At 52.2% G+C, this 21,217-nt stretch overlaps 1 protein-coding gene across 1 annotated transcript in view; it reads left to right on the top strand.

Annotated features, from left to right (window-relative positions):
- The window catches only part of Plxdc1 (plexin domain containing 1), a 52,604-nt gene that overhangs the window by 19,459 nt on the left and 11,928 nt on the right, over positions 1–21,217 (top strand). Inside the window, exons 3-9 of the mRNA XM_055620061.1 lie at positions 3,244–3,387; positions 3,662–3,731; positions 4,296–4,418; positions 4,983–5,101; positions 5,895–5,994; positions 15,539–15,634; positions 17,635–17,716. Coding sequence (XP_055476036.1) covers positions 3,244–3,387; positions 3,662–3,731; positions 4,296–4,418; positions 4,983–5,101; positions 5,895–5,994; positions 15,539–15,634; positions 17,635–17,716 — 734 coding nt within the window. The remainder of the gene's footprint in view (positions 1–3,243; positions 3,388–3,661; positions 3,732–4,295; positions 4,419–4,982; positions 5,102–5,894; positions 5,995–15,538; positions 15,635–17,634; positions 17,717–21,217) is intronic.

Here is a 21,217-nt window from a genome sequence, read left to right as displayed (position 1 = left end):
TGCACACGTGCAGTACACAGGCATATATGCAAACAAAGCGCGCGCGCACACACACACACACACACACACACACACACTCACTCACACACACACACATGAATTAAGTAAATCTTATCTTTTTGGTTGAGAGCCTAGCCTTTAACGGCGGGGCCATCTGTCCAGCCCAGAAGTAAGTAAATCTTAATGGAAGAAAACTTGGAAGAGCTAGGTGAGACATCTTTGAGGGAGAGACTCAGAGTGTGGCTGGCCTCTTAAGGGAGCGTCCCCTCACTGAGTAGTCAAGTACTCTACCTTCGCCCCAGACAGGGTCTCAAGTGCCCAGGCTAACCTCAGACTCACTTGTAGTCGAGGATGGCTGTAGTTCTGGGATTCCAGGCATGTGTACCAGGCCTGGTTGAAGAGCCATCCTTTGAACGGATCGTGGGAAAAGATTTTTAAAGACGGGAGACCCCAAGGCAGACAAGCGCTGATGATTTCCAGGACAGAGGAAGCCCAACAGACAGGATTGCAGTAAACAGGGAGAGAAAGGAAGGTACAGGGGTGGGAGACGGGTGGGGAGAATTCAGACCACCGCCATCAGGCATCAGAGACTTAAGGGGCATCTTTCCAATATGTCATCAAAGCCCTGGTCCCGAGCTCCATACATCTCCATCCTTAGGATGTGGCATTGGCCCTTAAACCTACAATGTGGATGTTGGAGATCCGGCCATCACATCTGCATGCCTGACAGGACAAGGACAAGGAAAAAGCAACAGGGGCAAGCGGTTAAGCTGGATTTCGTCCCAAAGACTCCATAAGAACCTCAACAACCCGTCGTTTGCTTTCTGTTTTGCTGTATTGCTTGTTACAAGGCTCCATTAGTAAAGAGGGAAGGGGAGTGGATGTTGGCCAGGCAAAGCCAGATTCTGCCCCATGGGGCCTTGAACATTGTGGTAGGGGGCCTAACATTCATTCTCTTTACCTGGGTGCCACAGTGTCCTCAGCAGGGGAGTGACAGGGAGAGAGAGGAGAACAACTCCAGGTTGTCCCCATGGAGCCACAGCAGCGTGTGCCTGTGGGCACCTGAATTCGTTTTCTGCCATAAGAAAGCATTTATTCTCTCTCAGACCTAGAGACAGAACTCACCCTCCCTCTGGAGGCCCTGGGAAGAACCTGTCTTGCCAGCCTCTCAGCTCCTGGTGACTCCTGGCAGTCCCTGGCCCCCTTGGCCTATGGACATCATTCCAGTCTCTGCCTCCATGATCTCATGACTTCCTGTGTCTCCTCATTTCCTCTCTCTGGCCCTTTCTCTCCAGAGGTGAAGACTGCAGCCCATTGTGGTGACTCACACCTTTAATCCCAGCAGGCAGGTGGATTTCCGAGTTCAAGGCCAGCCAATAGAGCGAGTTCCAGGACAGCCAGGGTTATACAGAGAAATCCTGTCAAAAACAAACAGACAAACAAACAAAAACAACAACAACAAAGATGGCAGCCACTGGATCAGGGCTACCCTAATCAGGGGTGACCTTGTGTTCCCTTGACTCTACAGAAGTCTGCGGAGACTTCTCTCTAGGGAGGGCACCTTCGTAGGATTAGAGGGTGGGCCTGAATTTACCTTTCGGAAGGCTGAGCCTAAATCCACCGCGGCGTGCGGAGGATCAGAACTTCCTTGTCCCTCCTTGTCCGTCGCTGTCAACCAGGACTCCAGCCTGGGATCTGAGGAGTCATGTTGATTTCCAGATTCTCAACCCACTGCAGGGGCCCGGTCCCTCACTAGTCTCTTAGCATAAGTGGACACAAATTGTGCCTCAAACACAGTTTGTTGAATTTGTTACTGCTATTGTTGCTGCTGCTGTCTTGGGGACCAAACCCTGCACTTTCCTTATGTTCTACCACTGAGCTATGACCCAAGCTGGGTTTTGTTTGCTTTGTGTTTATTTTATTTTGAGGCAGGGTCTCAATAGGTTACCTGGGCTGACCCTGAGTCTATGTAGGTCTGGCTGGCCTTGAACTTGTGATCTTCCTGCCTCCGCCTCCCAAGATCCTGAGATGACATGTGTGCCACACCTGACTCCCACACACTTCTAGAGCACAGCACAGCTGAGGGAGAACCTTGGTCCACAGGAACAGAGGTGACTCACTTGTTCTTGCATGTCAGGGGCTCAAGTTGAAGCGGAGGCAGTTTTTAAGTCAGCATGGTTGCATGTGTCTGAAATCCTAAGCGCTTGAGAAGTAGAAGCGGGAGTATGGGGCGTTCAAGGCCAGCCTCTGCTACATAGCAAATTCTAGGCCAATCCGAGCTATATGTATCGCTTGTCAGAATCATAATCTGCCTCTCTGCAGGCACGCAGTGGCCAGGGCCCCGGTTCCCTACCGGCCAGACAGCTGGCAGCTCTGCAGGAAGAACACGGTTTGCTCTGCTCTGTCTGTAGCCTAATTAATGATCCCTGGTGCCCAGGGCATCACTGCAGCCGAGGGAGCCTTGGGAACCTTTGACCTTCCTGCTGCCGCCACCGGCCTTCTGTGAGGTGCTCTTGGGCCAGCTCCAGGGAGTGCTGAGACACAGCCCAGCCTGCTGGCTCACCCACTCTTTCTGCCAGCCACTTCCCTGGCCTGCTCTAAGCCCCACATGTTCCTCTGAGGGAGACTATGCAAAGAACCCAGCCCTCTGTGGGGTCTGCATCAGCCACACAGGGAGACGCAAAAACCATTCCTTGAGGAACTCCTTGTTTCTCTCCTCTTTTGCTCCATCTGGCAATCATAGTGAGAGTGCCCGCTTTTCTCTCCTTTGCTCGTGACTCTGTCCCACTGCCCTTGTCCTGCCTCGTCCAACAGACTAGCAACTCCCTAATATCAGCAACCACCTTCTCCCTTGACCATCTCAGACCTAGTTGTTTTTTTTTTTTTTCTCTCTTTTTTCCTTAGGGCAGGTAAGAGAGTCTGTGTCCGTTATGGTCTAGGCATGATCATTGAAGACAAAGGCTTTCTCTGGGGTTTCTCCATCATGACCCCAATGCTGAACTTGGCCTTTGTTGCGCTTTGAAACATTCAGGGCTATAGGATAAGCCTAGCTTGTCTACGCAGGACAGGGCTGAGCACACATGTAACAGGTGATGATTTGGTGCCCTCCGAGGGTGTTTCAGAAGCTCCCAGGCCTAAAGCAGACGGTCCAGGGCTCTGGGTTAGGAGAATCTGGGGAAGAGAGCGGTGCCCAGCTTGCCTGGCTCCTCACACCTCCTATGGGCTCTGTCTCTGTCCCTGCAGGAAGACAACCACAACTACTACGTGTCCCGTGTCTATGGCCCTGGTGAGCGCCGCAGCCGGGAACTGTGGGTGGACATGGCTGTGGCCAACCGGAGCCACGTGAAGGTCCACAGGATCCTCTCCAGCTCTCACAGGCAGGCTTCGGTGAGTGCCTAGGTCAGACAGAATGGCCTGGGCAGGGAGGCTGGGGCCTAGGCCAGCAGTGCCTGTCCAGGAGTGGATATGGTTATAGCCTGAGGTTTGTGGTCTGGAGTGGGTTCAGTCAGAGGATACTTAGTGGGGGTACCCAGCTAATCCGAGGGGTCCCTACCCTGGATATACACCCATGCCCACATTGTTCAGACAAGTCTGGGGCAGGGAGGGTGACCAGTGTTTGGCGGGCAGCCTCATCCACGGGGACTCTCTCCTGTCCCTGTAGAGAGTGGTCTTGTCCTTTGATTTCCCTTTCTACGGACATCCTCTGCGGCAGATCACCATAGCAACCGGAGGTAAAGACGGAGCAGCATGTGTTTGGGGGTGGCTTGGAGGGCTTAGGTCTCGGCCTGACTCAGGTTGGTTCTTGAGGGGCTCACTGGAGACAGGTTGGATAGGTGGGCTAGGGAGGAAGTCAGGGAAGGCCTTGAAGGTCCCACTCAGACCTGTGCGCATGCCTGCATGTGTGAGTGGGTGCGTGTGTCTATCCCCCTGGACCGACGAGGCTGCCACGTGCACCTCTGGGGTCTGTTTCTGAGCCCGAGGAAGCAAGGATGAGGGTCCTTGTTGACAGGAGGACCTCTGATTCCTGTCACTTTCATCCTACTTCCGACTTCCACCGAAACAGGGGAAGATGGGAGTCACTGCCTCTTCCTTCTACCCTCTGTGGTCTGTGCCTATCCAGAGATCTAGGACAGACATTCTCTAGTCCGGGCCATTTTGTTAATCTCACCAAGTCCCGAGACCCCTGGGAGGGGAGGGGTTAAGGCCATGAGACTCATTTCTAGCCCCTGCCAGTGTGAGGGTGAACCCTAGAGGCAGCACAGTGAGCCTCTCTGAGGACCCCTCTCTACCCTCAGGCTTCATCTTCATGGGCGACGTGCTGCACCGGATGCTCACGGCTACTCAGTACGTGGCCCCCCTCATGGCCAACTTCAACCCTGGCTACTCTGACAGCTCCACAGTCGCTTACTTCGACAATGGTGAGGCCTGATCTCGGAGTATAGTCCGCCCAGAGGTCTAACCTGGTCTGTCACCCAGCAGGGGAAGGGGCGCTAGCCTGGCCTAACCCCTTCCTGAGAACCCCAGGCTCACAGTCACACAGGCAGACAGCCACCTTCTCATTCTACCCTGTGCTGTCTTGTCACCTGTAAGAAGGGGACCGAGGCGGCACTGCGTAGCCTTGTTGATCCAGATGAAGATGCGAAATCTTGGCTTGGGACCCTCCACCACTTCTCAGTCTCATCAGTGCCCGACCACCTAGGAGACGGACATCTCCATTTTCCCTTTGTCTCCAAGGGTCAGGATAGGCAAAAGAAGAAGGGGTGTGCACACAGTAAGAGATGAGCAAGTTGGGGGGGAGGGCAGACACAGGATCTTTGGAGGCCCCTGTGACTTGGAAGCCAGGCTGGCCTTTGTGGATTGCCTAGTTCCCATTTTTCCAAATCACAATTGCCGCCCCCCCCCCCCCCCAATCTCTGACTGCTATACCTGCTGGGTCCCCTGCACTGACTCCCGTTCAGCTAGGTCTCTGCTCTTCTCCCCAGGGACAGTGTTTGTGGTTCAGTGGGACCACGTGTACCTCCAGGGTCGGGAGGACAGGGGCAGCTTCACATTTCAGGCAGCCCTGCACCGAGACGGCCGCATTGTCTTTGGCTACAAAGAGGTGGGTGTGTTTTAGAGCCTCTTGTTTATCCAGCAAATCTGTGTAGAGCATGGTGGGCCTGAGGCTTGGTGGCGAGTACAAAGCTCCTGTGGCAGGACAGAACACGAGCCATACAAAGCTCTAGACGGATGGCTCTCAACCTGTGGATCTTGACCTCTTAGGGTTGTTGAATGACCCTTTCACAGGGGTCACCTAAGAGCGTGGGAAAACACAGATCTTCACATCCATAACAGGAGCAAAATTATAGCTATGAAGTAGCAACAAAAATAATGTTACAGTTGGGGGTTACCACAGCATGAGGAACTGTAGCGTCAGGCAGGCTGAGAACCTCTGCTCCAGAAGACAGTGGCGTTTTAGGAGTGGCATGTGACGGGGAGGGGGGGGGGGTGATGGGACAGGGGAACAACCAGACAGGCTTTTGCAAAGCCCACTCCGGCTTCAGAGCAGATGACAGGCTGTTGGGGACTTCAGGGAATGCTGGGGAGATGGCCTAGGGGAGTGATGTAGCATGGACAAGGAAGATGAGAGAACTGGACAGAGATGAGAGCCGCTGGGTTGGAGAAGATGGAGAGAGGAAAGGGAAGAAAGGGAGGGGCCGGGGTTGACTTCCAGCCTGTGTGGAGCTGGAGGATCCATGCCTGGGGGGGGCGGGGGGGGGGAGAGACATAGAATATGGCTGCTGGTATTCGGGTCCTCAAGCCCTGAGCAGGCAGCTGGGTGTGGAGCTGAGTGGAGGATTCGTGGCCACAGAGGGTTCCAGGTGGATGGCGGGTGCCTCTTCTCCCTGCTGCAGATCCCCATGGCTGTCCTGGATATCAGCTCTGCCCAGCACCCTGTCAAGGCAGGCCTGTCTGATGCTTTCATGATTCTCAATTCATCCCCGGAGGTGCCAGGTGAGTCCCCAGGGGCCTGTGTCTGACCCAGCTCAGTCCGAGCCTGGCTTTTCCTTGTTAGGGCAGAGGGGTCATTTTTTGCCTAGATGTGTCTCCAGAGGCACCAGCCTGGTTGCTGGTCAGGGGGTCAGGAGCCCCTGTATCCAGCAGCTGCTCCATTTGCCAAATGTCCAAAGACTTGAGTGCCACGGCGCACGCCATCACCCCAGCAATCAGGAAGCCTTCCAGAATTCAAACAAAAACGGCCTCTAACCCAGGGGATTAATAGGTGACCAGTGTGTGTGAGACAGGGCAGCCTCCCTCAGCACTGCTATGAACGCTCTCCTTTGGCAAACCATTCTTCTTTCAGTCGAAGTTCAGTCAAAGGGGGTAGCTAGAGGAGCTGACATTTGAGGGGACCTCAGCTCTTCCTCTCCAAACAGCTATTGGCCAACATCTGGCCCATCCGGCCCATGGATCTGTGTCAGAATATCTTCTGTGCTCAGCTTTGCAACTCGGGGCTTTTAAGCATTAGTATTTAACATCATTCCTAAAGTTACATATAGTTTTCTCAACCTTTCAAAATTATTGTTGTTTTTTTTTTTAAGACAGGTTTTCATTGTGTAGTCCTGGCTGTCTTAGAACCCTCTCTGTGGACCAGAGATCCCCTTGCCTCTGCCTCCCCAGTGTGGGGATTAAAGATAGGAGCTTCCATGTGGGTACTGGGAACCAAACCCAGGTTGTTTGGAAGAGCAGCCAGGGTCCCTAACTGTTGAGCCAGCTCTCAGCCCATCAAAGCTATTTATTCATTCATTCATTCATTCATTCATTCATTCATTCATTCATTCATTCACTCATTTGTTTATTTATTTAGTTGGTTAGTTAGTTAGTTAGTTAATTAGTTAGTTAGTTGGTTAGTTTATTTTGAGACAGGGTTTCTCTGTGTAGCCTTGGCTGCCCTGGACTTGCTTTGTAGACCAGGCTGGCCTCCTGAGTGCTGGGATTACACGGTGCTCTGACAAAGTTAATTTTTAAACTACTATACAAAGTAATGTTTTTTTTTTTAAATGAGTTTATCATATATCTTTTATTCTTTTTTTAAGAGATGTTGTCTCGCTATGCTTCCCGTGTTGGCCTTGAACTGGACTCTAGTAATCCTCCTGCCTCAGCCTCCCAGGTAGCTGGTACTACAGGCAAAAGTTATATCTCTTCGTGATTAAGTGTATCTGGGATAAAACTCAAAAGATAAAGTACAGATTAGGTTTCTGCGCTGTCCTGACCTCTGTCCCGACCTCTGTCTCCTCCCCAGGGTCATCCAAGGCTAAGGAAGTGATCTCCATGCCACAGTTACCTCTGTGTTCATTACTTTTCTCTTTCCTGTGACAAAATGAATGACGAAGGCAACTTAAGGGATGTGGGTTTGTTCCGGCTCACGGTTTGAGGGGTACAGTCCACGTGTCGAGGCAGTGAGAGTGTGAGGTTCAGGTGTGAGGTTCAGGGTCAGGAAGCAGAGGGAGGTGAATGCTGGTGTTCAGATGGATTCCTTTTTTTCTTTTTTTGTTTTTTTTGTTTATTTAGTCCTGGTCCCTAGCCAGTGGATAACATTGCCTGTATCCCAGGCCATTCTCCCTTCCCCAGTTAGACCTCTCTGGAAAAGCCCTTTGGAGATGTGTCTCCAGGTCATCCTGTTGATGATGGAGACTACTATGCTCTTAGTATCCCTAGGGTGTTGGTCCTAGGACTCTTTAGAGATCCAAATGGCCCCGGTTGCTCGAAAGCACCTACTTCCACCAAGCCCCACTGTCCCTTCATCCCGTTACAATATCCTGGGGTCTTCGTATCTTTCACGGGGGACTGTCGCCAGGCTCGGCTGAATGTGTAGGGAGCTGTGTTTGAACTTGCACACATGGCCACAATTCTTCCTAAAGCTGAAGTTTGTGGCTCTCCTTGCATGCTGCTTGGCTCTGTGGAAGTCTCCTTGTTAGAACTCCGAATCCCAGTTCTAATCCTAAATCCCAGATTCAGGGCTGGTGGTCAATGACTTCAACTCACCATGGTGTCAGAACAATTGGAGAGGGACTTGGCGCGTGGCTCAGTGGTAGAGCAAGCGGTAGCGCAAGGCCCCAGGTTCCATCCACTGACAAGGCAACGGTGAGAGGCACATTGGTGCATTTCTCTGAAGCAGTACCCCAGGCCTTCCCTGAGTTTTAAAGTGGGCCACGAAATATGTGCAAGGCCTTGGGCTCACGCCCTCGCACCACAGAAAAATTAAAAGATAAAATCAGTCCTCTGTTTTCAGGACTGATGGCTCTTCTGTGGCCAAAACGTCAGCATCCGCTAAGTCTGCTCTGCTCGGCAGGCGGGGAATTTGCTGGGGATTGGCTTGGCCTGTGAATAGCAGGTTCAGGAAGAGCCTTCTGCAGTGTTGATTCCCTGGATGTGTCGTTGTCCAAGCCGGCAACGGGAGGCCTCTTCTATCCCAGGACGCCCCGTGTGCAGCTCTTTCCTGCCTGAGATGATACAGGGTGAATTCGGTTTTCCTGATAGTGAAGATTCCCTAGCCGTCTGTGTGTAGCGACACCTGTCTGCCATTCCCGGCACTCAGGTGATGGCGGCAGGAGGATCAAGGGGTTCAAGGCCGGGCTGGGCTACAGGAGATGCTATCTCAAAAAAACAACAACCAAGCCACACCAGACAAGTAGTCTAGGGAGATGACTCAGTAGGTGAATGCCTGCTAGTTAGCATAAGGACCTGGGTTCACATGCCCAGCTTCCATGTAAAACTCCCAAGCATGGTGCCACATGCCTGAAATTGTAGCACTGGGGAGGCAGACTGACCTTTGAACTTGATGGCCAGCTCGTCTGGCCCAGTCAGTGAGCTCCAGGTTCACAAACACTCTCACCTCCCTCCCTAACACAAAATGAAATATAAATAAGGCAAAACAGACAGCAACAACAAAAGATACCCCAGCCAGTAAGTCCTTCTGACTGAGAGAATTGCCTTTTTGCCCTGCAGGGCTGGATGGGAGAGGTCTCGGGATGACCTCTGCCCTGGGAAGAAGATGCTGAACACAGCCGGCTTTCTTACCGTTGCTCCCCTCTGTAACCTGTTGCCCACACTGTGATCAGAGCCTGCAGAGCATCGTGATGCAGAGAAAGGCTGTGCGTGTCAGCAGCATCCGCTTGCAGAGACGCTTAAGTCCTCCATGGTGGCTTCAGTGCCCTTCATTTGGCTAGACAGACTGCCAAAACACGACTCCCTTCACTTGTCTTAAACTTTATTTCTCCAGGGAGGCGGGGGATGGCTCATGCCTTTAATCCCAGTGCTCGGGAGGCAGAAGCAGGCAAATCTGAGTTTGAGGCCAGCTTGGTCTATAGGACACAGCCAGGGCTACCCGGAGAAATCCTGTCTCAGGAAACCAGAAAGATACTTTATTTCATGTAACTGTCACAACAGGCAGATTGCGAATTAGCAAAATCGGTTACCATGGGCCAGATTATCAAGGGATGCGGATGGTGACGTGAACTCTGGGTGTTTCCTGACTGGCCTCAGATGGCCCTGGCACACTAGTTCTCCTTTCCCAGAATTTCATTTCTGAAGTGTCAGAAGCATGTGCCATATCTTCTTGACAGACTGCCTTGGTGTGTGGTGAACGGACAGGAAGAGGTTTTCAGGGCCATCTGTAATCGGTTCATTTATTCACAGCCATTTCCTAAACCCTTTGAAGCCTTTGCCAGGGGACCGTCAAAGACAAATGCCATGTTAATGATGTCCTCGGGGATCTTGTAGTCTGGGGGCAGGGGCGGGTAAGACGGAAATCTAGATATTGACTGAACAGTGTCACAGGTGAGACAGCGCCAGTGATTCTGGCTGAGGGAGGGAGTCAATCAGCTGAGTCTTGACGGTGGAGATGAAGAGGGCAGGAAGGTTGGCATTAGATTCGAGGCCTCCTGGTTCAAAGGGGTGGACTTAGGAGAGCTGTCCTGGGGAGAGCGGGCAGGGACGGAGCTGCCCAAGCCTAACAAGAGCTTTCCCATCCTCTGCTTAAATGTTCCCCAGGCCCTCAGCCCACCTTCTCCATACTGAAAGGAGACCCTGTCTCAAACACCCATCAGTCTGTGTGGGGTCTGGGATGTAGCCCAGTGATAGAGTGTTTGCTTAGTATTCGTGGGTCCTAGGTTCAACTCCCTGTGGAAAGACAAATCTATCATCTGTGCGCATGTGTTCATGTGCATGTGTGTTTATCTATGAAGGTGGCTGTTTGTGTGCCTGCTTATCTGTGTGTACAAGTGTGTGCACTGTGAGTTGGTGTGGGCTTGGAGATCCATTCCCGTGTTCCTGCTGTTTGTTTTGTTTCTGAGAGACAGTGTCTCTGTACATAGCCCTGACTGTCCTGGAACTTACTCTGCAGACCAGGCTGGCCTCAAACTCGCAGAGAGCCTCCTGCCTCTGCCTCCCTGAGTGCTGGGTCTAAAGGTGTGCGCCACTGCAGCCAGCTCACTCTCGTGGGTCTTTAAAATAGATTTTTAGATTTCATTCATTTGTATTACTTTATGTGCCTGAGTGTTTTGTATGTATGTGTGTATTTGCATCCTGTGAGTGCCTGGTACCCGCAAAGGCCAGAAGAGAGCATCAGATTCCCTGGGACTGGAGTTACAGGTGGTTGGTAGCCATCATGCAGGATCTGGGAATCGAACCTGGGTCTTTTGTAAGAGCACCAAGTGCCCTTAATCACTGAGCTAATTCTCCAGGCCCCCTTTCATAGGTTCTGATGGGACTCTCTTCTCTTAGGACCACGGTACCCCTGTGGACACCTGGCGGTTACCACCCACGTGACTTTTTCTTTATTTGAAACAGGGTCTTTTTTGCAGCTCACTCTAGCCTCAAACTTAATATCCCTCTACTTCAGCCTCCTGGTTGCTGATATGGAAGTCATGTGCCCCCACACCTGTCATTTCTGGAGCTTGTCTCCACGGCCTCTTCTCTCTTGGACTCTCTCTTATTCAATAGGCATGCTGGTTAGTTTTTGTCAACTTGACACAGACCTAGATGTATCTGGGAAGAGGGACGGACTTCTTAACCGAGAAAGTGCCTCCATCAGACTGGCCTGTAGGCAACTCAGGTGCTTTTCCTCTTTTTTAAATTAGTGACTGACGTAGGAGAACCCAGGCCACTGTGGTGGTGCCATCCCTGGGCAGGTGGTCTTGGGTTTCCTAAGAAAGCAGGCTGAGTAAGCCTCGGGGAGCAATCCAGTAAGTAGCTTTCCTCCTCCCCCAAAAAAAGGCTGTAAGACAACATGAACCCTTTTCTCCCCAAGTTGCTTTTGGTTATGGTCTTTCATCACAGCAGTAGAAACCCTCAGACAGTAGGAAAACACACAGTCATCCAAGTTCATCCAAGTTTTGGATGCTGGTTTTGTTTACTTTCAAAGACAGTTACTCAGATGTTCCCTTCTGTCTCATTTAGAAACACTGGTAAGGACGGTGTAAGCGGGGACTAGAGCATTCACACCCCAGGAATCAGCCAAAGCCCACGTCCCCTCTCCCCCTGGCTGCTGAACATGTATCCGCACACATGCCACACGCACCACTGAGGACATTCTGGAGCTTTCTTAGCACGGGGACCAGGGGCTGTTTGTTGTGTTTTGAGACAAGGTCTAACTATGTAGCCTCTGTTGGCCTGGAACTCACTATGTGGTCTAGGCGACCTCCAACTCCTAGCAATCCTCCTGGTTTAGCTCCCTGAGTGCTGGGATTACAGGCATGTCCCAGGATGCCTAGCTGGAACCTGAGTTTGAAGTCTGGCCTTTGGATTAAAACAATAACAACAACAAAAAGCTACATGTCTTTGAGCAAATAATACACACAGTGTCCCCTTTCGAGGAAGCGCTTCTTCCTTTAAAATGGAGGGAACAGGGACATCTGTCCACGTACTTCAGAAAGATGCCAGGGCAAATGCCATGGTCCAGATCCAGGGAGCTCTGACAGGAGCTGGGTAGAGCTGGCCCTGGGGTGGCCAGTGCATTGCTGAGTGCTCAGGACTTAACAGAGGCGCACACCTCCATGCCCAATGAGTAACTGAAGGCACTCACGGAGGTGCCAGGCTCTTGTCCAATTTTCTTCTCAACTGCAGAAGGTGTTTTCTACTTAAGGTCATGGAAAGGCTTGGTGTGTGTGTGTGTGTGTGTGTTGGTCTATGGGTTAACCTGTCTGCGCCTCAGTTTCCCTACTTGTAAAATGAATGGTGGGACAGCACGCTTTGGCTTACTTGCAGCTCAGCCTGAGGTTTCTGAGGGTCACTTCTGAGGAAGCCTAGCTGGACAGGGATCTCCTGGGAGCCCCAGGCCCCTCCCCCCACCCACTCTTTCTGACTGTTCGCTGAGGATCGGCCTGGGAAGGAAGGAAGGGAGGAAGAAGCAGGAGCCTGGATCTCATTACAAACCATCTGGCTCCAAAGCAGGAGTCCCCAAGGAAGGATGGTGCCTCAGGCCTGGGGTGATCATCTTCTCTGGCAGGAAAGGAGGGTCAAGGTCTCCCAACAGCCCCAGAGAGCCAGTGGGGCGTGTGAGCTTAGGGCAAATGTACTGGGTGAGGGTGGGGAGCAGGGAGATCTGAGATCAGGCTCTCAAATCTCTGATTTGCCACCGGAGCATTGACAGCCCAGTGTTTCCTGTCCCTTTGCTTTCTGGTGGGGGACTATAGGGTGCCAGGCAGTGGTGGGATGGCAGAGGCCATGAAGGCAAAGGCAGAAAGGATGTTCAGGTTGCTAGTCAGTGCTCAGGACCTCTGGGTGGGACTCTTCCAAAGTGGGAGGGGATTGCAGAAGCTGGTAGAGATCTTCTGACCGGAAATTCATTGAGGTGCAGAGGAGCAGGTCAAAGGGGAGGGAGGAAAGGATGGGACAAGTTGGACATCCTTCCTGTCTATATTCATTTATCCATTCATAAACATTGGTTGCTTGAGGGGTTTGGAGATGCTGAAAGCGCCTCAGAAGCTCAGCCAAAACAAAACAATCGCAGAAGCAAAGGAGTCAGGACTGAGGGGAAAGGGAAACTAGCAACAAGCCAGGGCGTGGTGGTGGCAGCGGATGCAGAGGCAGCCACATCTTTGTGAGTTCAAGGCCAGCCAGGTCTACATATTGAGTTTCAGACCACCAGCCAAGGCCGCCTAGTGAGACCTTGTCTCAAGAAAAACCACAAAACAAACAAACAAACAAACAAGAAAACCCAACACCTCAAGACAGCCCCATCAGTGCAGTTGAACTAGTCTCATTTCTCACTGTGGCCCACTGAGCTTCAGTCCCTCATCCAAGGTCACCTGGGTTAAGGCGGCAGCAACCTCGCTTCCTCTTCCTGTACGGTTCCTCCCCTGGCAAAGGCTTCTCTTTCTCCATGGTCTCAGTCAGTCTCCCTGACTTCATTCCAGGGCATGGATGGCCCTGGATGGCATGGGAGCATGTGTGCTGGCCTCTCAAGGGCAGGCTGCAGGCCTGCAGCTCTGTGGTGACCCCCAGGTCTGCTGTACCTACAACCAGGCCAGTTTCCTCCTACTTGTGTGGACTGTGGGGGGGGGGGGGGCTGTGACCCCAAAGCAGAGTGACATACCGAGGAGAGCGCCCACAGCGACTGGGGTTCCAGCCTAGGTTAAGTCAGTGGGAACAGTTCTGAGGTTTAGGATAAGCCACGATGAAACACAGCTGGGACACAGCCCAGTCACACTCCTGTCATCCAGGCTCACGTCCTTGTTACAGACACCCCTGCCATCTTGGGAAGTTTTTCTCCAAACCACCTTTCGCTGAGTGGAAAACTTGTGTTTCTGCCTGCTCTGGGTCCTCATGGCCCTGGCTATGAGGGAAGAGGTGCCACATGGTTGGACAGGGCAGTCTGCCAGTCTGTGAACTTCTGCAGAGCATTCGCTGGGGTCAAGTTCACAGTCAGGTGCTCATCACCCCCAGCTTAAGCAGAGAGGGGATGTACTGAGGAAATGCCGAGGTGGTCCACAGATCTACAGGAAGAGCTAAGGACTGAAAAAACAAGGGCCGGGAAGGTCCGTGAGGTCCATCAGTGTGTCCTATTTCTCTTCACAAAATGGCTTCATTCTCAAGCTTTTCCCACAGGGCTGAAACTTTCCATTCACAGCCAAGCTTGCTTGAAGAGCAAAGGGTTCTAGGTCACAAGCAGAAAGGCTCAAAGAAGGTCTCTTATAGGTCCAGCCCTGATCCAATTGCAAGGGCAGGGTCCCTCCAGGGCCATGTACATGTGGACATGGGGAAAAGCTGTTTCCAGAGGAAGGAAAGGGACATGGGCCCAGCAGCATATACCTCGGCTCTTCACCATCTGGGGAAAGTCATTTGCTATGGTCAGCAACTGGCTGCTGGCCTTGAGTCGTGGCTTTTAGGTAGGCCTGGTAATACTGGTAGTATCAGAACCTTTGAGACTGTCGGGTTAGAGCTAGCTCTTCATCTGCAGGTCTAGTCCCCCGCCCCCCCCCCCTTTTGAGACAGGGTTTCTCTGTGTACCCTTGACCGTCTTGGACTCAGGGAGTGGTGGGATTAAAGGCACGAGCCTCCTCGCCCAGCTATGATTTTCCGTCTTAAAGGCATTGTGACAGGTGTTGCTCTTTCTACTGTTTTAGCGAAAGCACTGAGATTTGAGTGACTTAGCCAGGCTCACCCAGGAAGACAGGAGCAGGGCCTGACCTGGACCTCCAGCCTCCTGGCTATGAGGGAAGAGGTGCCACATGGTTGGACAGGGCAGTCTGCCAGTCTGTGAACTTCTGCAGAGCATTCGCTGGGGTCAAGTTCACAGTCAGGTGCTCATCACCCATCCAGTCAGACGTTAGGAGCCAGAGGGGTCAAGGACACCACAAGAAAACCTACAGAATCAACTAACCTGGGCCCATAGGGGCTCGCAGAGAACCGCCAACCCGAGAGCATGCGCAGGATGGACCCAAGCCCTCTGCATGTATGTTACATTTGTGTAGCTTAGTCTTCATGTGGGACACCTAATAGTGGGAGCAGTGTCTCTGACTCTTGACTGCTTTGGGGACCCTTTCTCACTACCGGGCTGCCTTGCCTAGCCTCAATAGAAGATGATGAGCCTGGTCTCATACCGCAACTTGATATGCCAAGGCTAGCTGATGTCCGTGGGGGGCCTCCCCTTCTCTTAAGAGAAAGAGAGGAGGAGTAGATGGGACAGAAGGACTGGCAGAGAGGGGAGGGGAAACTGTGGTAGGGATATACAGAGTAAATTAATTAGTTAATAAAGAAAAATCAGGAAGGCAGTGTGGGGAAGGCGCTCAGCCTGAGTGGAACAGAGTGGGGAGCTGCCTAAGCGAGCTGCTCAGAGGAAGCAGTCCTTCAGTTAGTTCTACATGAGCGAGCTAGACACACAGAGAGAATGGACAAATACTGTGCTTCATTCTCCCTGTAGCTTTGGCATCCTTATGCCAGGCTCACTTCCTCCCTCACTGGCTGCATAATAACTTTTGCTGGGTCCTGGACCCAGTCCTGGGAACCCTCACACTGTGACCTGCTCCTGATATGACAAACTTTGCTTCTCTTTCAGAGTCTCGGAGACGGACCATTTTCGAATACCACCGTGTGGAACTGGACTCCAGCAAGATCGCCAACACAACGGCGGTGGAGTTCACCCCATTGCCAAGTGAGTAACAGCAGCCCGCTGTTCTAGAACATGCTTTAGACTAAAAAATACGGAGTCCTCATCTCAGCCCAACCTCCGATCCTTGGGGGGACACACTCACCTAACTTCTCCGGGCCTAATGTCACCAACCTACAAGGCTGTGGTTGGGGCCGGAGCTGCACAGGCCAAGTTGAGTGCAGAAATGGCAGCCTTGAGGTGGACCAGCTTACCAGAGGCCTGGGGTATGCTTGTGTCTAATCAGTGCCACCTATTGCTAGGAACACGTATGTGAAGCCCCTGAGAGCTGAGCCTTGAGACCGCTCTGACAGGGGTCCAGAAATAGACACTCACCATCTTCCCTTAGAGAGGTGTCCCTGAGCCTGCCTCACTGGGTGGCCATGGTTGGGACAGAGCTTGCTATGTAGCCAAGGTTGGTTTTTCCTCTGCAGTGAACCTCCTGCCTCTGTTTCCCAGGACCACAGACACGTGCTACTGTGTCTGGTTCAGAATCGTATCTTTCCAGAGGGTTTTGTTCCTTCTCTTGTCTCATGTCTCCCAGCTGCCGTCTGAAACCATAGGCTTTATCCAGCTTCTGTGACACTTCTTGTGTCCCATACCACTCCCATCCTGACTTTTCTCTTCCCTGAGTATTCTGGGAATAGATAGCAGAGAAAGGAAAAGAGAGGTTTGTCATGAGTCCTGGGCCTCATCTCAGCCTGGGCTCAAGCAAGTGTGTTCTCCTGTAATAGGGAAAAGCCTCAGATCCCAGAGTGACCAGAAGATGAGGACAGAGTTCAGGTCACAGTCACCCACCAACTATTCACCCTCCACCGAGGCGAGAAGCCCAAAAGCTGGGAAGTAGGAGTTTCTCAAAGACTGGTAGAAGCAGTCTGGAGAGATGGCTCAGTGGTTAAGTGTGCTGGCTGCTCTCTTAGAGGTCCTGAGTTCAATTCCCAGAACCCACATGGTGGCTCACAACTATCTATGATGGAGTCTGATTCCCTTTTCTGGTGTGCATGAAAACAGAGTGTTCATAAACATAAATTAAATAAAAAATTCTTTTAAAAAAATTAAAAAAAAAAGTCAGGGAGAATCAACCTCAAGTCTTAGAGTATCAAGAAGCAAGAATATCCAAGGCCAGGGTCAGCTGCCTGGGCAGTAGTGAGGAGCCCTTGGGAGAGAATCTCTAACACTAGAGAGAGGCTGAGAGCAGGGCAGAGACATCTGCAATGGAACCCCAAGACTGAACACCCTGACCCCAAGCTCAGAGTCCCTGACTCAAACCACAACCCACCAAACCTCAGTTCCTGCTATGAAATGGAGTAAAGAAAGCTCCTCCCCATGGTTTCCTTACGTTCTAGACAACCCTCCCCCTCGGCACATGAAAGGCCTGTATTGGTTATTTTTTTTGCCAGTGTGGTAAAGTACCTGCTAGAGACAACTTAAAAAAGGAAGGGTGTATACACTTTGGCTCACCGTTTGAGGGTACAGTCCATCATGGTGGCAAAACTGGGGTGAGAGCAGCCCACACGGGCTCAGCAGTCAGGAAGCCTCGGTCCGGTCCCCAACCCACTGGGCTTCCATGCAACAACAGTCCCATGCATGTTCAGGGTGGGACTTCCATTCTTGGTTACACCTCTCTGGATATGTCATTACAGACATATCTAAGTACTTCAAAATCCAAGCAAGCAGATAAGAACAAGCATCCCCCGGGACCAATAGCCAGGAGGGCAGGAGAAAAAAGGACTTGCTCTCCAATAATCCCAGGGCTCGGGAGGCAGAGGCAGGAGGATGTCTGTGAGTTTGAGGCCAGGCTGGTCTGCCTAGCAAGCCAGCAAGCCCCAGGACTGCCAGAACCACATAGAGAGAGAACCCGTCTCAAAACACAACAGCAAAAGTGAGAGGGGAGATGATGATGAGCTTATAGGTCTCCAAAGTCAGAGGCGCCGCAGTTCAGGAAGGAGCCAGAGTTCAGAGGAGCAGCGACGTGACGCTGACAGCTGCCGCCTCCTCTCTTGCAGCCTGTCTCCAGCATCGGAGCTGCGACAGCTGCATGTCCTCGAACCTGACCTTCAGCTGCAGCTGGTGCCACGTCCTGCAGAGGTTGGTGTCCAGGTTATACACCAAGTTCTAGATCCTGGTGGGGGCCGGGGGCAGCGAAGGCCCACTGACAGCCTTGGGCCTCACTGTCTGCTCGCATTAGGCTCTCTGTCCAGTGCCACTTTTAGGACAAGAATGTCACAAAAAAGTTTCTCCCAAGGCTTGTACCTGAACAAGGTAGGTTTGTGGCAGAGTAAGGCCTGGGGTGACCAGGCTTCTGGAACACCGTCTGGAGACCCCAGAGGCTGTAGATCTTCCTGACTCCCAGGAAACTTGGCTCATGCCGGGCTGTGGTTTCATGAAGAGCCGGCCATGGCTGTGGTCACTGCAGAATCACTGGCCCCTTCTGTCAGGATTCCCAGGGAGACCCCCGGCCTGCTTTTTAACATGGCACCCCATTATCTGGGTGTGGTAGTGCACGTCTTTAATCCCAGCAATCAAGGAGGCAGAGGCAGGCGGATCGCTGTGAGTTCGAGGCCAGCCTGGTCTAAGAACTGAGTCCAGGACAGCCAGGGCTCCATTACACAGAGAAACCCTGTCTTGAAAAACAAAAACACAACCATGGCACCCCGTTTATAAGTCACCACAGGTCATGACACAAAGACTCATCATTGCTGGGTGAGCTCCATGGCCCCCCAAACTGCCACGGATCCCTATTGGGTTGCAAGAGGGTCTCCAGGGGCGCGGATGCTGCGGGTAGCCATGGTTACCCAGGAAGCGACAAAGCTGTGTTTGCTTACTTTCGGAAGCTCAGGACATTATGGGTGAGATTCCGTTTCAGGGATAAAGTTCTTAAAACCGACGCCTCTTCCAGCCCTTGTTCTGGAATCCTCTCCTCATAGATTGGACTCATAATTCGACCTCTGTTCTTCTAGCCAAGATAAATAAGTGGCAGGAGATGGGGAAAAGGACTCCTCTGAGGGCGATGCCTCTCCTGAGTGTGGGAAGCCCTTTAAGGCCGTCTTGAAAGTCGCAAAATTATAGTCTCTGAGCCTCTATGCAGCTGTTGCGCAGCTGTCAGCATTTCCTTTGCGCACCCCCAACCCCCCGCAACATCCCAGAGCAGAAATAGAAGCCCTTGATCCTACAGGCTGCCGGCCTGGCACCGGGGACGCCAAGCCACCATCAGGCAACAGATGGGATGGGATGGCTTGCGAGGGCGGGGGTGGAGGGCGCTCGACCTCCTAGGTGTTCTTCCCTCCTTCTTCTCTTCCTCGACTCCTTTACCCTACGAAATGGCCTAGAATTTGTGACTCAGGGAGGCATGGGTGGGACACATACTTACCGCAGCTCCTGCAATGCCAGACAGCATTTTACCAAACACATCCAGGGCCCTTAGCAGGAGAGGCACAGAGCCCCAGAGGAAGGAGGTGGTGTAGACCGTTCACTGGCTTCCAGGAGTGAAGCCTGTGGACTGTGAGAACCTCCTGGAGGGCTTGGTGAAAAGAGCAGCTGGCCTGTGTGTGGCGGGATGGGCTTTTAATCCCAGCACTTAGGAGACAGGAGCAGAGACGGTTATCTATGACATTTAAAGCCAGCCTGGTTTACGTCGTGAGTTCCGGGCCAGCCAACGCTACGTAGTGAGGCCTTGTCTCGAAAAACAAAACAAAACCAAAAAGGCCAGCTTGGGGCTGGGGTGATGACTCAGCTGTTAAGAGAGTGCTGAGGGATCCCGTTCAAATCTCAGCAGTCGAGGTAGCTAACAACTGTTTGCAATTCCAGTTCCGGAGATCCATCACCCTCTTCTGACCTCATGGCACACAGACATACATGCAGGCAAAACACCCATGTAGGTAAAATACAAATAAGATAGATCTTTTTTTAAAAAGCCATCTGGGCATAATGGCACATGCCTGAGTCCAGCGCTTGGAAGGATGAGGCAGGAGCATGATGAGTTCAAGTTCATCTTCAGCTGTGTAGTGAATGTGAGGCCAGCAAGCCTGATTTTTGGGGTCCTTCATCTCATGTGTTTTCAAAGCTGGGGAGAACTTTCTGAGCTGTGGGGTAATACTTGAGGTGACCTCACACGCTCCCTGGGATCTTGGGGCTGCTGCCAGGCATGACTCAGGATCCAGCCCGTGCTGAGCCATAGGAAAAACGGGTCAGGCAGGCAAACCCTCTCTCCACCACCACCCCCAGTTAGCAGCCACACCCAGACTTAGAGACAAGACAGTGTTGGGGAGCCGGAGTTCCTTCACGTGAGGGTGCTGGCCAAGGGGGAGATTTAGGGGCTCTGCTGGTGGGTTCTTCAAAACAGGAATACTCTGTCAGAGGGGACAAAAGAGCTGAAACCACTCATCCCTGCCCACAGCACTGGGCTCACGCCAGCCCATGCTTCCCCCCAGCCAGACACCCACAACATTGGGCTCCCTCCAGCCCATGATTTCCCCAAACGGCTCTGGAGGCTTAGCTGTTTCACCAAACCTACTTTTTAAAGGGTTCCTAAACATTCCTTCTTCCCTTCCACCCACTAATCAGAGGTAGGGGGGAAAGGAGGCTGTTAGGTTAAAGGGTTGTAGAGCTTTTCAGATGTAGTTCTTTGGAATGAGTCCACTCTTGGTTGTCCGGATACCAGTAGTCCAGTCCAAAGGCCAACACCAAGCAGCAGCACGAGTCAGCATGATCCAGAAGATCGGGACAGGTCAGGGAAAGCCGCAAGTCTCAATTGGGTTGTCCTGAGAAGTCCCCTGGAACGTTTCTCTCTGCAAAGCCAAGTGTCGAAGCACGAAGATCAGCGCAGCGACGTCGATCCAAAAAGCAACATCTCACTGTCCATGGGCTTCTGTGTATCGCCTCTCCTCAGAGTCCACCCACGGAAGTTTTCAGCTGGCCAAAGTCATGTCCCTCGCATGTGAGAGCTTAGAGCAAAACATCACGTCTCCTCTCACAAGACAGCTTCTAGGAAAACATCCCATGACTTAACTGAGTCTTCAAACAAACCAGAAACTTCCGATTCACAGCTCTTTGGGGCTTCAGCTCCAAATAAGAGTTGATCCCTGAGAAGCCAGAGGGTGGGACCAGCGCACTGGGGATTCCTGTAGGCCTCATCTCTTCCACTCTGCCCTCTTTCGCCACTCAGGGCCTCCCCTCCTTGCTCCGAAAAGAACGGTTTCACTGACCATGGTACCTACGTTCTACGCTGGTTCCCACCCACTTGTCCCCTGATTCGCAGTGGAGTTTCAGGGTGGCCTTAGCCCTGGGGTTGCTCAGGAAATGATGCTCGTAATTCTGACTTCACCATGTCGTTGTGAGGGTTCCTCAAGATGGTTCTGGTGCAGTGGCTAATATTCAGAAGACACTCGGGGCCTGCAAAGATAACTCAGCAGCTAAGGGCACTGACTGCTTTTTTCAGAGGCTCAGGGTTCACTTCCCAGCACCCACCTGGCAGCTCACAACTGTCTGTAACTCCAGGATGCAACACCCTCACACAGACAGACATGCAGGCAAAACATCAATGCACACACACACACACACACACACACACACACACACACACACACACAC

This window comes from Psammomys obesus, unplaced genomic scaffold (assembly GCF_907164565.1).
Source record: "Psammomys obesus unplaced genomic scaffold, mPsaObe1.curated_primary_1811, whole genome shotgun sequence".
NCBI classification, from domain to species: Eukaryota; Metazoa; Chordata; class Mammalia; order Rodentia; family Muridae; genus Psammomys; species Psammomys obesus.
Note: the sequence above shows the minus strand (reverse complement) of the source record. Positions and strands in the feature narration are given on the sequence as shown.